We start from the raw sequence: 14,137 nt of genomic DNA on the forward strand, positions 1-14,137 counted from the left end.
TCCCGCCATACCGGAGAGACGACTCCATGAAATCCAGCAGCTGCAGGTTCCTCCTCTGGGAACATTTTCTGCATATGAAGCATGAATCAGGCTCGTATCGTATCGCTGCTCGCTATCAGAAGGCAGCTAAAGGTTAGCAGGTGATGAAAAGTGGCATCAACCACAGCTGAGTGTGAAAAACCAAAATCATGGAGTTCATTTAAATCACATGAAAACCTCCGTCTTGAACAAAAGTGGGTCAACTATAAGTCAAAATCTGTTTTCTGCCTCAACATGGCGGTAACGAATTTCTTGCACTGAGAAAAGTTGAAAATCAATTTTAATTTTTTTCAAACATGTAATTTTTTTCTAGTATATAGATTGTGTAGTTTTTGTGTTTATTGTCACATGTTCCCCCAGATTTTAATGGACTTTATTACCTCGATGACTTTTCTCTCCCTCTTCCTCTTTGAGAGTTTATGAAATTTCTAAAAGCTCATCATTTCCTGAAATTGGTCGGATTCCGTTCCGAGGATCGATGAGGAAGCTGTAGCTTATACTTTTCATACATTAAATAAAATCGCTTCACATCCGACGGAAATCAATTCAACTTTTAAGTGTCTTTCACTCTGCGGGAAAATTGAGCTCCTGGAGCAGCGATCGCTTCGGAGACTCGGTAATCGCTCTGAATAAACAGAAGAATGACTGAATTATGATGAAGTGTGAACAACGGCTGCAGCTGCGTTCATGAACAGAAACGCTCCTGGTTCCAGCTGGAAGCTCACCGAGCGCCGTGCGCGCCTGTGTCTGTTCCAGGCGGGACGTCCACGCTGCGCCTGTCGTCGGTGCGAGAGCTGCCCGGTCAGCTGCAGGAGCTCTACCAGCAGGGCTTCATCCTGGCGGCCGTTCACCCCTTCATCCACCCCTGCGGCCCGGAGTCCAACAGCCCGCAGCACCAGCTGTACCGGGCCATCCTGGTGCGGCTCAGCGACGGGTGAGTGTCAGATCACACACCCTCAAACATCCGTTTGCCCGGTGGTTTAAGCAAAATAAACCAAGAAATACTGAGAACTGAACGAACGTGCAGCATTTTGAAGAAATACACTTCATCAACACGACGAACTGTGAGAATCAAAGCGAGAAGAGTCTTATTATTAAGAGCACGAGTTTGTTTCCACGCTGCAGGAGCAACACGACACAACCTGCAGCATCGATTTGTCACACACCGTGTGTTTTCTCCAGAATTAATGCATGCAGCACATCAGTCTCATGCACCTGACTGATAGTAATTGAATCTTTTTTTTTTGCAGGCGCTTTGCAAACTATAATTAATAAAAGATACAACACTTCTAATTTTAAGCATAAAGTTGTTTGTAGCAAAACACAATCTTCACCACTGAGACAAAAGGTGATAATTAATAAGCATCTGCGTCGGTTTCTCTCTGCAGTCTCTACAAGCGAGTTCGTCATTAAGAAGGTCAGCAGCGCTGCCATTAGCACAGTGTGTCACTCTGTTCATTAACATGCAGAACTAGTTAATCAGAAAAGTTTGTATGCAATAAATAGGAGTAAATCCCATGGATCTGAAAATGTTCTCCACACAACGTCTCTTTTACTCATTACTACACGAAGCGAATCTGCAACCGGCCGAAGTCCAGGAGTTAACCCAAAGGTTGTTTTTGCAGGATTAAGGCTCATTAACGGGCAAAAGGTGACAATTAAAGGCAGAGCGGGGCTCTTATTAAGAACATGTATTGTGCCAAACAAAGGCGGGGCCCGGCCCCGAGGCAATCATCTTCCAGGGGCCTCAGACGTCCTCGCCTCACTCCTGGGAATAAGACCTTTGTTAGCACAGAATGATGAAGCCATTATAGTCACTTAAGAAAGCATGTTGAGATTACTAATGCACCTTAATTGGTGTCATTATGCAGAAAAAACACTCGCCGAGAGTCACATTTTGCTTCATATTCATGCCCGGACGGTGAAAAAAATAAGAAATGGCAGCTTGGTGACTGACATGAAAGTCTGCTTGACGATTAAATTCATGTTTACAGTGTTTGACTTTAAGATAAAACCTTTAAAATGCAATAAAGTCTAGTTGTATGTGTTGCATATTAGATAATCGAGGTACAATCTCTCCATGTGTGGAGTCTTCTCAAATGTATTGAGTTAAGAAATAGAAATACCTTTAAGAGATTCATAATAGATAAAAGAATCTTAAAACTAGGAGTCAGTGCAGCTTTAAAAGGGGAATAATGCTTTCTGCAGGGACTTGATGGCATAAAGAAGCTGCATGGAGCTGGAGTCCATATCAATATGACACGTTCTGGGAAGTTTTACCGAGACGCTATCTTCAACAACAACAACAACAACAGCATCCTGCTGACGGACGAGTCGCGGCTCCCAGACATCCCAGATCAGTTCAGCTCGTTTCAGACTCCATCCATCCCACAAGGCTGGATCCATTCATAGCTTCCAGTGTACGTTCACACACACCGGCAGTCAACAGCCTAAATAAACCATCAGTCTGTCAAGGAAACAAGAACACTGTAAGAAGGACAGGAGAACAAGTCAGAGAGCGAGATAAAAGCAGATAGGAAATAAATCTTATCAGGTAAAAACAAGGCTTTATAAAAACAGGAATGGAAGATAATAAATGAGAGAGGAAATAAACAATCTCCTCTTGTCATTCACATCACTGATTCAACATAAAACCCCCTGCAGGCCCGGAAAGATCCTTATAAGGCAACGGTTGATTGAAAACTGCATCTTTTAGTTTTCATTCCAGAGAAGTTCTGTCCGGTTCAGGTTATTTCTGTAAAAAGGCAAGTTTATTTCTACAATACGATTCAGACACGAGGCAGTTCAGAGCGCTTCAAAGAGAAAGAAACACATAAAATTCCATTGAAATTATAGAAACGTGACATGAGAAAACAAAAGAGCAATTAAAAGACAACAACCAAATAAAACAGGGAGTAAATAATGAGGAAAATGATGGATGTTAACGGAAAAGCATTTGAACACTGCTCAGTCCGTCTGGCTGAGCTGCTGCTGCTGCTGGATTTGCTGGCTGGAGACGTTTGGACCTGTGTGGGACCTGAAAGACAACATCAGAAACCAGGTTGCGGTCTGTCTTTAAAGACGACGTTAGCCGTCCTGGTTATTTTCCTGTTGTACAGATCTGGTAGTGTGCAACGAGTTTTTCTAATACACCCATGAACACAGACAACAGCACAATGCGAATAAGAGTTTTATTTTTCCTGTTTACTCGGACATACAGTGCTTAAAAAATTTCAGATGTCAAAGTCTTTTCAATAAATGTAATTTCCAGGTAAAGCAACAACCAAAACACAAAGTTTCACCTCAAAACATTGTCCTGTAAACAGGACTTCAGACTGGAAATCCTCCTCATGGCCTCCTTGTTACCCGTCGAGTGCTGGAGACAAAAAAAAAAAAAAAAAAAATAGAAAAAAGTGGCAGAATGTTTTAGGTCCAGAGGTGTCTGGGTCACTGTTTCCTCTTCCTGAACACGACTAAATAACACGGACGATGAAACGCTGGTGGATCTGCACAGTGGTCTCCAGGAGTCTCCTCTTTACTCTTCTTGTCGCTGCTGCTTCTGGAGAGTTTTAACTTTAAAGTCGATGAAAGCCTCTCGGGGTCAGTAGAGGTTCACAGAACCACCTCTGATTCAGCAGTACGATGTCTGACGTGAAGTCCGGACCTTGAGAGGAGAATCCAGCCTCAAGACGGGTTTTATAAGAAAAAACAGACAGGGAGGGAGCAAACTACAGTGTCTGGGTGGAAAGTACATTTTCCTCACTTCCAGACCTGAATAGATCAAAGATAAGGCCTTTATGATGTCCGTATACTTCCGTTGTTAATAATTCTGTATTGTTCTCTGCATGCATGTGTGTGGGATTTCATTAAAAAGAAAAAGAACAGAGAACTTGTGTCCCAGCATGCTAACTACATCTTATTCAGCGTTTTTGCTGTTTTATGGAAATGCACTGAATCGCTCGGATTAACTTCTGCTTCTTGTAACGGCCGAACCCATTTGTCCGATATGCGCAGTAAAACACACCCGAGAAGTCTTTCCATGACGGCCGTCTTTTAAAACACAGCCGAGGTTCATAAAAAGCCTTTTGTGCTGCTTCATCAGCAGCTTCAGCATCTGTCAGCGGCTCGGCAAGCTGTCACGCTGGCCCAAAGTCACCGCCGCCCCCTACATCTGCCCTCCAGCCCCGAGCCCAGACAAGCCCCTCCAACCCAGAGGGGGGGGGGGGGGCGGGGCGGGCACGCTCTTCAGTCAGGGCCGGACGCCAGGGAGCCGCTCCAGCGCCGGCTGAAGGGCTCGAGGGGGCGGTGATGGACAGCAGAGGGTGAAAGGTCGCTTGTTTGTCTCGTCACAATCCAGCAAAGGATCGCTTTCTCAGGAGGAACCGGAGCCACTGGCGGGCTCTCCTGGAAATGTTTGACGGCCCCGAGGGTCACGGAACCCGATCGGGTTTATTCAGGACCGCAAACTGTGAAGTCACGTCAAATAAAAACACGACAATCCGAAAAGAGTGGAGCCGAGAGGAGACGGGCCGAGCCCGGCAGCTGAAGCCCGGCGGCGGCGGCGACTCTGCCTCCCAGAACCCAGACCTGTTTACCAAAACACCGCTTTCTGTCCGCAGGGCCGGGCCGCCGTGTGTGTGTGTGTGTGAGGCTGTGTGTGTGAGGCTGTGTGTCAGCTCAGAAACCTTGTTGAAACCTTTAAAAACAACCAACATAAAACACCGTTCCTGTTTATTTTCTTTTTAATCTGTTTTCAATAATTGCCTAGACGTTTTATTCTGTATAAAACGCATTATTTCTTCTTTTAAGGAAAAGTTAGATGAAGTTACTTCACTTAGTGGTATGAAGATGCTCTATAATCTAGATGTCTTAAAAGAAACACATTATTCACTTTTTTAGTGCTGTGAGGGAGACAGACGTGATTCATGGTTAATGGGGTCCACTAAACAGGAGTTTGATGTAATTGTAACTTTTTTAAGAAAAACTTCAGCTAATGCTAATTCACAGTTCACATTTGTGTGTATGGTGGAGAGGTCATAGAGTGTACAGGTGTTTTGCTCCTTTCTGAGTGGAGTTTGCATGTTCTCGCTGTGCATTCCTGAGCTTCTCCTGGGTGTTTTGACTTCTACTCATGGTGTAAAGACCTTCCTCCCGGCCTCCTGGCTGCCATCATCTCCAGGATGTAACCTGCATGAGCCCACAGTCAGCCGGATCAGCTCCACCTTCCCTCCTTATGAAGACGGATGACTGTGTGGGCGCCCGACAGTGTTTTGACGTAAACTTTCTGTGTACCGACATGCCGTCGCTGCAGTCCTTCAACAAAAACCAAAAAAAAAAAACAAGAAAAAAAGAAACGCAGCAGCACCGCCACTAATCTGCATTGACATTTCAGTCATTTAACTAAGTCTGTCACCCACAGCGACAGTACAATAAGTGCAGAAAACCAATACCCGATGTACGAGCGACCAAGAGTGAGTAGTGTAATAATCAGAGGCGCCGTGCTGCAGCCACCGAGTGATCGCTGAGGAAATAAAACCCACAGAGAGGGAATTTATTCCAGAAGAGGGGATGAATCTGCAGTAAAATAAATTAAGATGAGCTTTTCTCCTTCCTCAAGGAGGAGTTAAATCATAAAAGGAAAATGCAGGGATTCAAGCAGAGGAGGGGAAAATTGGTAATACAGGCAAAGTAAGCAACAAATAAACAATACATGGTCGTAAAAAAAAAAAAAACAATAAATCAAAACAAGTAGTGAATTAAAAAGAAAGCAATTAATTGGTTTGTGTGGAAGATAAGAGAGAGTTGCGTGGACTGAGAGCGAGTGGGGGGGGAACGGGTTTGATCCTGCTGCCAGCTGTCAGATATGCCTCCCTCTCCTCCCGTCAGCTCGCGTCAGGACTCCGCTCTCCTCCTTTCAGCTCAAACCACACAGCGATTCTCCTCCTCGTACCGGCGGAGAGCCGCAGCCTCCGCAGCCCCGGATAATTCACCGCAGACCTGACAGCTTAATTTGGGATTGTCAAAGTTTTCTGTTTTATCATTATTTTGGCTGCACTTCTGCCGGAGCTGCGCGTTCTGAGGCGTCACGATATTTACTGTCAACATGGAGAAATTCAAGTTTATGACAGGAAAAATACTTCTTCTTTTTTTCCTTAATACATAAAAATAAGCTGTTGCTGCAGGCTGCGTTCGTTCCCATCCGAGGTGTGTTTGCTCATCAAGGGAGCTTCAAATGCAAAGATGGATTTTATAATAAAACAGAAGGATGGCGGGAAGAGAAGCAGCTCTGGTGCAGCAACAAATCAGAACACAGAACAAAACGCAGTGAGGAGGACCGGATCGTTCCCCGTTTACAGCACAGCGTTTTCAAGAGGAAACTCAAAACTTTCACTGCATGTTGGGGGATCCGTTCACACGACCACGGTGCTCGCAAACACGGAAATGCAACTTTCTGAAAACGGCTCCCAAGGGGGAACTTTTGCTTTTCCACGTTTTCGGTGGAAATCGGCGAAAATGCAACTTTTTGAAAATGGTCTGACTCTGTCTCTGTGGAAACAGGCAAAAATACAACTTTTTCAAAGCAGGCTCTGCTACGTCTCTCTGAAAACAGGTGAAGAGATAACTTTTTCAAAACGATCTCCATCTCTGTGGAAACCAATGAAAATGCAACTTTTTGAAAATGCTCCAATTCCATCTCCATGGAAATAGTCAAATGCAACTTTCTGAAAACAGGTGGAACTTTTCCCTTTCCCCATCTTTTTTTTCTTTCTTTGTTTTTGTAGATGCTGGCAAAAAAGCACATCTTTTTGAAAATGCTCTGGTTCTATTTCTTTAGATATGGCTAATAATGCAACTTTTTGAAAACACTCAGACTCGTCTCCATAGAAACAAGCAACATGCAACTTTTCCTCAGTGGACATACCGTGCATCACAGCTGCAGTAAACACCTCTTTGTGCTGGACGATAACGTTTTGCTCCAGAGAGTCACGGCTCCAAAGTCCAGATTCTGCAGGACTTGGTCGTTTTAGAGTCGACGGTCATCATAACAACAATCCAGCTTGGTCGTCTGTCCATACAGATGTCCGTGTTCTCCCAGTGTTGGTTTGTTTTCCACATGCGTGTTTGGCTTCATTACAAAAACAAACGGCAGCATCCACGAGTGGCCCAACATGCTAACGACATCTTTTTCAGAATGTTGTGTTATAGGCGTGAAGCTTTGCTCAAACAAAAATCGTGTAGTTGTTTGAAGCGTTGTCGTGTAAACAGGACCTAAAGTTGTGCACACATAAAAACTTGATATTTGTTTGTCCATTGTTGTATTGAAAGATAAAAGATGAATTCTCTTCACCAATATGGAACTTTCAATCCAGACTGTCTTTGGCTCCTCATTTTGAAGCCCAGTGCAGACGATCGCTGTGGAGATTCATGTTTTTTCTTCAAGCTCCAGGGCTTTTGCAGAAATGGAACCAGCATTGATTAAAAATGCAAAGCGCTGAACTTTGACCTCTGGGTTTTGAAGTGTTTTTTAGAGACGATCAATAGGAAACTGTGTCATTTTCCTCTTTTGCTTTTTGTCTTAATATTTACAGTTCTACACATGTTTTGTACAGAATTCTAAACCTTTAAAAAATGTCATTGGGGGTTTTTTTTTCATTATGTGCCTCCATGTGAGAACATTCAAAGCTACGTGACTAGATTCCATAATTAATTGAGCGTGAGTAACTCTGATAGATCACGGCGCCTCGCTGCTGCTTCCAGCATTAATAATTTCTCTCTTTGGATCCATGTGGACCAAAAACGTGATGTTTGATTCTGGAGTGAAGAGTAGAAATGGTCATTCCTTAGAAAACGCTCACATTTGGAAAAATCATGCGGTTGATTATGTAACAGTATTTTCTGTATATTGGGCCTTCAGTATATACTGTAAGTGAAATCCATTTACCATTTAATTTGTACCGTTCTTGTAAATTGTTCTTGACTCATCACACGCTTATATCTAAAAAGGAAACATGATTTATGGCACTTCACTCGTCCATGTTGATAACCATGAGTTTGTGACATATCGTGCAGCTTCTTTTCTCACCGATGCATTTAAATTTCCCATATTTTTAAGCAAATGGCCATTTTAGTATCTTATGCATGTCTTTGCTTCTTCAAAAATAATTATGCTAAGCTGAAGAAAATAAACCTCTTTTTTCTTCTTCTGTTGGAGTTACTATAAACACATCTGCTTTAGCTAATTAGCTCACCTGATTGACCTTAATGCTGTAAAAAACTGTACTTGAACATATTACCTACTTTTCAACATCCGCCCATTAAATCTACACAATCAGGTTCATTGCCCTTTATTTGGATCGGCCATGTTGTACTGTAAAAGAGCAGTACTCAGTGACATGCCAGTACTCCTTAAAGGGAATAAAAGTTTGTTTTTTATATAAAAATATTAACCAAAGTATGATTTTGTTCAGTTTTCAAACACTTGTGTGAGAGATTTGACCGAACACTGGGATTTAGTGGCGTTTCTCTGTATTGCTTTTGAAGAAATCTAGAAAATGACTTTCAGCAGAGAGTTTTGTGTCCAGACAATGTTCTTGGGTGCCGTGTAAAGAGTATTTTGGGGTTCACGTTCCGGCCCGAGGGACACTCAGAAGACCGTAACGGTGGGATGAGGGGTTGAATTTCCACATCCGGCCTCCAAACCGATCCGTCATGTTGCGCCTCCTGCAGAAACAGGATTGCGTTCACCGTCGAGACCCCAGATGCCCCGAATAATCCCCGACACACACGGTCATCCTGTCAATTTGCATGAAAACAGACGAGCGAAACGCCGTCCTGTGAGGTGAAATCCAGGCAGCCGGCCACGGTGGAGAAGGTCACGTCGTTGAAATGCACGACGCCTTATCTGGCTTCCCTTACTGCGGCCCGTCCATTAGTAATCACCGACCGTGCTGTTGTGTACAACACTCCAGGTTCACTTCTGGGACGCACGTCAGCAGCCCCGGCGCCCCTCGGCTCGGCCGAACCAGACCAGAAATATTGATTCTGAGCGAAACGGCTGAACGGGTTGTGTCCGTCGGTCTTTTTAAGACGTGTTTGCCTTGCTTTCATGAAAAAGACACCATGAGGGAGGAGAGAGTTAGTAAAGGGAGTCACAGCTGGAACAAGACGAGGAGAGTGAATGTGTGAGGGAGACAGACGTATTAATACGCTCATGGAGGCTGACCTGCGTCTCATTGACACAAAATAGCACACAATGTGCATTAAGTGTGTTTGTCTCCAAAAACATGGAACTATAGTCTATACCCACTTAGGTTCATGTCAACATTGTGTGCACCGACTTCAAAGTCCCCCATCATGCACCACTCAGCAGTATTTTTTTCTCCTTAAGATGATGAAGCCATGACCCGACCTCCTCTGCCTCTGACTGTCTCCCAGTCGCTGCATTCACTGATTCCATTGGTTAATGTTGATGTTTACCGTGAAGCATGAGGGCGAATCACGAGTCATTTCCTGAACTGACCCACCACTACTTTTATATTTGGTCTTTCATCGTGGCATTTTCTTTGGCTTTTTTGACCGATTATCATCTATAAAGCTATTTTCTCCGTGTGAAATTCAGATTAATTTACCATAACACTCAGATATATTTCATAACATCCTCCACCAACACATTCAAATCCATATTTTTGTCTTTTTTGGGGGTGGTTTGGCGCTCTGTTCAGTTTCCACTTTTCAGCAGCTTGTGCTTGTGTAGACAGTTTCTAATGCACTCAAAAGCTTCATTTGAATGCTTCCCTTGGCTTGTGATGGTGCTCGTCGTGTTATTCTCAGTAAACCACCCACAAAATCCACGCAAAGCGAGAGTGCAATCTATTTGCATAAGCATTCAATTTAGCAAGATCTTGTGAGATCTTAGGAATTAGGCCCAGCGAGAGAGACGGAGAGGGAGAGGGAGAAGAGAGGAGTCTGCTGCTGATATCCTCAGCCAAACGTCGGGTCCAGGCTTTATCTCCAGCGTCTGTCACCGTGGAGACAACTGCTCACATCAGCAGCCGCCCTGGGGAATCCAAATCTCCACCAGGGGATGGAGGCGGGGCGGAGGGAGGGGGGTAAGAAGAAGAGAGCGAGAGGTGGGGGGGGGGGGGGGTAGCATCTCCCCTCCTGTTTCCTTTTCACTGTCACAGCCAGGAATCAAAGAGGAGGAAAAGAAGACGGGTGGAGGGGGCGGAGGGGGGACAGTGGGTGGAGGTGGAAGCGTGACAGTGAGCATCCATTCGTGCGTCGCTCCAACGTGAACAGCGTTTTCCTGACTACACAGAAAAATGGAGTGTGTGTGTGTGTGTGTGTGTGTGTGTGTGTGTGTGTGTGTGTGTGTGTGTGTGTGTGTGTGTGTGTGTGTGTGTGTGTGTGTGTGTGTGTGTGTGTGTTTAACATGCGCAGTGTGCTCCCAGTCCAGTCTCTGCAGCAGCATTAGCCTCCGTGTCAACAAGGCGTTTTACACCCGGCCGACACACCTGCCGAGCGGGTCGCGGCTCCTGACGGCAATTTGTGGATCGCCGAGGGCCGGCCGCGGTTACAACCTGCCACGGGAGAGGAGGCAGGAGGGGCGTGAAACTCCGTGGCGGGCAGGACGGATCGGACCGTTTCGACGTTTAAAATGTCAACTGTCAAATTTCCTCCTGTTCAATTTGGTGGCGGCGGAATAGGGTTACAGTTCAGCAGGCAATGTCTGATGGGATGTATTCATCATTATTGGGTAATTGCAAGGAGCTCCCGAAGGATGAAAGGATGTGGATGTGCAAAAGGGAAAGGAGGAGAAAAGGGGGGGAGGCGGGTGAAGAGGTACGGCCCGAAAGCCATTAAAGCGGATCCGCTCTGCTGAAATTATTCACAAACGTGCGAAGAAGTGACATTAGAAGAGGTGTGCTGTATTATTAAAGAGAGCCGAACACGGCTGCGTCGTCACGGCGATGGACGGGCGGCGGGGCGACGGAGGTGGGCCGCAGGCCCGACAGCGCTCCGTCTCCGAGCGGAGGAAGCTCGTCTTCTCATTCGCTCCTCGCTAAGCTGTGGAAAAAGGGATTTTCTTCAGCCTTGACTTTCTTTCTGCGGCACGACAGAAAAGCTCTTTATTCTATAGCGTGAGAGCAATTTAAATCCTCTCAAGCAATTTTCTGAAACTGGTGACATTAAGGTAATAATTTAAAGTATTTGACTGAACATATACTCGGATACTCAGAAGATAAGCTGAATAGACGCTTTATGTGAACTATATAGATACGTCCTCTTACCGGAACGACACCATTGGCTGAAACATCAGCGGCTCCCACCGGGGGTCCGGGACGCTTTGGGTGAAGGTGACGGAGATCCTTCTCCGAGGTTCACAACTTTAGACTTTCATGTCAAAGAAATTGGATTTTAGAGAGTCTGGAGCCGACCTGTGAGCCAAAGGTTGGCTTTGGACTGAGGTGGCCAACTGTGGGAGGAGGAAAAATACCGAGCTGAGCTCAAAGCTAATGGGACAAATTAAAATTCCAGAAAATGTACCTGGAAAAGCAGTAGTTCAGAGCCTGCCTGCAGACTTTTGACGATCAAGAATGTGAAGAAAAAAACAGAAACTTTTTTGTGACGAAGTTAGGGATTTCAGGGGGTTTTCTCAGAGAGCTCGTCACAGAAGAAACTTGTGGTTTTTGATTCTTCTTGATTTTCCAGCACCAGAATCAGGACTTGAAGAAAAGAGAAAGAATCACATAAAGGAACTAAAGAGAAAACCAAATCCAGCACACTCACAGTTAAAATAATATTAAAATCTGATTCTCTGAGGGGAGTGTACAGGGACGAAGGCCATGGACTGAAAAATGTCGAGTCACAAGTGGAAGCAAAAGCAAAACCAGGATAATGAGGGTTGTTTTTTTGTTTTTTTTATGGCATCAAAACTGTCTTCAAAAAGCATGAAATTAGAATTGATTCCTGATTTCTACAGGAAACCTTTGTCACCTGAGGTAAACCAACAACACGCAAACCGGCGCAGACCAACATGAGAAAGAGAAGCGAACAGCTGATTAATGCTGATCACTACTCCGCATTTTAAAGTTTTGACTTGATTCTCGTCGGTTTTCATCCCAGACAGTGACGACTCAGACACGGCAGTTCGTCCCAGTATTGATAATCAGCATGTAAAATATCTGCACATCTAGAAACGCCGTGATCAGCAAATGAGCAGGAAAAGGTAAAAGAAGGAACGGAGAAGGTGATTGACCGCTCTCTCTCTCTCTCTCTCTCTCTCTCTCTCTCTCTCTCTCTCTCTCTCTCTCTCTCTCTCTCTCTCGTTTTTAAAACAAATTGAACTGAGCTGCAAGAAGCAAAATTTCTTGAGAAAATCAAGCAAACGCCATTAAACCAACGATGTTTCGCCGTTTCGTATCCACCGACAAGCAGCAATACATCCAGCTGGTCACTTTTTCTTTGTACTCCGGTGAACACGGTGTAATTGGAAACCGCAGATTTACAAATGGTGTTTGCCGCCGCGGCGCTAAGACGAATCCCAGAGCGAGCCATTAACAGGTAATACGCTATTAGTCTCCATGCGAACGCGCCACTCCGGCGGGGGCGATTAGTCCGACACGGCACAAACAATGCATGTGACCCATCTGTGGAGGGGGGAGGAGGGGTGCAGTCGCCCAGGAGGGGCTCCAGGTAGGGGGGCGTCACAGGCAGGCCGGCGTTTGACACCCGTCTCGCCACACGAGGCCTCCCGGGCTGACAGCCGGCCGCCGCACCAGCCCCCGTTTTCCACGGGAAGAAGAAGGACTGCAGGTGAGGCGGCTGCTATTTTTAACCCGCCGCCTCCCACCAGGAGCCCACCTCCAACCCCCCACCTCCACCCGTCATCATCGCTCAGCCCTGCGGAAGTCTGCTCGCTCCCATCAGCAGCAATAACTCACTTCAAACGGACTGACATCTTTTATCTGCGAAAATATTTGATAGCGCACATTGAAATCAAATTACAGCCCTTTAGTGCCCAAAAAAACCCTCAGTGAAGGACTGAATCACTTTTATTACACGGTTAGATTTTGAATGATGAGATGCACTTTTAGGTTCTTCTCATATCTTAATAATAAAAAAAAAAAGCGACATAGTGAATCCTCAGTACGAGAGAGGATAGCATGTTTTATCAGTTTCAGTCACATTTTAGACATTTGATAGTTTTACTCATTAAAAATAATGACTTTAAAACATGAAATTCGGCTCTAATGGAGGCGGACAGGTTGTATTGTGATTGATAAAGCAGTTAAACAGTTAACTCCATCAGTTCACGTTATGCTTCCGTTGAGTTATTCTGAAAACACAGAGGAAGATTCAGCTCTGTAACAGTCAATAATGTGATCAACTAGTCGGGATGCAGCGACAATGCCTTTTTACATACATTTCTAAAGTTCAAGTACTACCTAGCACTGATACCTGAAGCCTGATTCATTCTTCATACCCAAACATCTCTGAGCGACGTTGCTGATGGATAACGTCACCGCAAGGAATTCTGTGTGCGGTATCGGCTCGATACCCACTGCTGGTATCGTTATTTTTGCATCCTTAATCATTTCAGTCACTCATTGGTGGAAAAATGTGACTAATTTTAAGAAATCAAAACGAATTGTGGACGTCTTTTGATAAACCATTAAAATATTAACCTGATTGACTGTTTGACAGAGTGTTTTTCGATGAGACTTTGTTGTTTCTGGATCCTTCAATATATTTTAAGGTTAAGGTTAAACGTCTCCCGTCCCTTTGGATTGTGTGTGTGAATCATTTGGAACGACGTTCAGTCGATTTTGGATTTGAACGTGTGTGATTTTTTTATTCTTTTTTTTTTCAGCAAAATCCTTCCCTAAGAAATATTCACAAGGTCAAAAAGGAAACCTAAATAACAGCTTCAAAAGAGAACAGAATGAAAGAAGAAATATTAATATGTTTAAGCTCCCTACTTCTTTGCTCTCGAGTCCTCTTTGAATGCAAAACTGTTTTTTTATGTAAAAACTTCAGTACTTTAGAAACCAATTTACTTGCGAGAGGTCGCGCTGGACGATCTGTGAATGAGAGG

At 44.6% G+C, this 14,137-nt stretch overlaps 1 protein-coding gene across 2 annotated transcripts in view; it reads left to right on the forward strand.

The window, feature by feature from the left end:
• rftn1b (raftlin, lipid raft linker 1b) overlaps positions 1–14,137 on the forward strand; it is a 141,218-nt gene that overhangs the window by 59,014 nt on the left and 68,067 nt on the right. For both annotated transcript variants that reach the window (XM_030102031.1, XM_030102032.1), the window contains exon 3: positions 796–973. In XM_030102031.1, coding sequence (XP_029957891.1) covers positions 796–973 — 178 coding nt within the window. The remainder of the gene's footprint in view (positions 1–795; positions 974–14,137) is intronic.

Source organism: Salarias fasciatus, chromosome 11, assembly GCF_902148845.1.
Source record: "Salarias fasciatus chromosome 11, fSalaFa1.1, whole genome shotgun sequence".
Lineage (NCBI taxonomy): Eukaryota > Metazoa > Chordata > Actinopteri > Blenniiformes > Blenniidae > Salarias > Salarias fasciatus.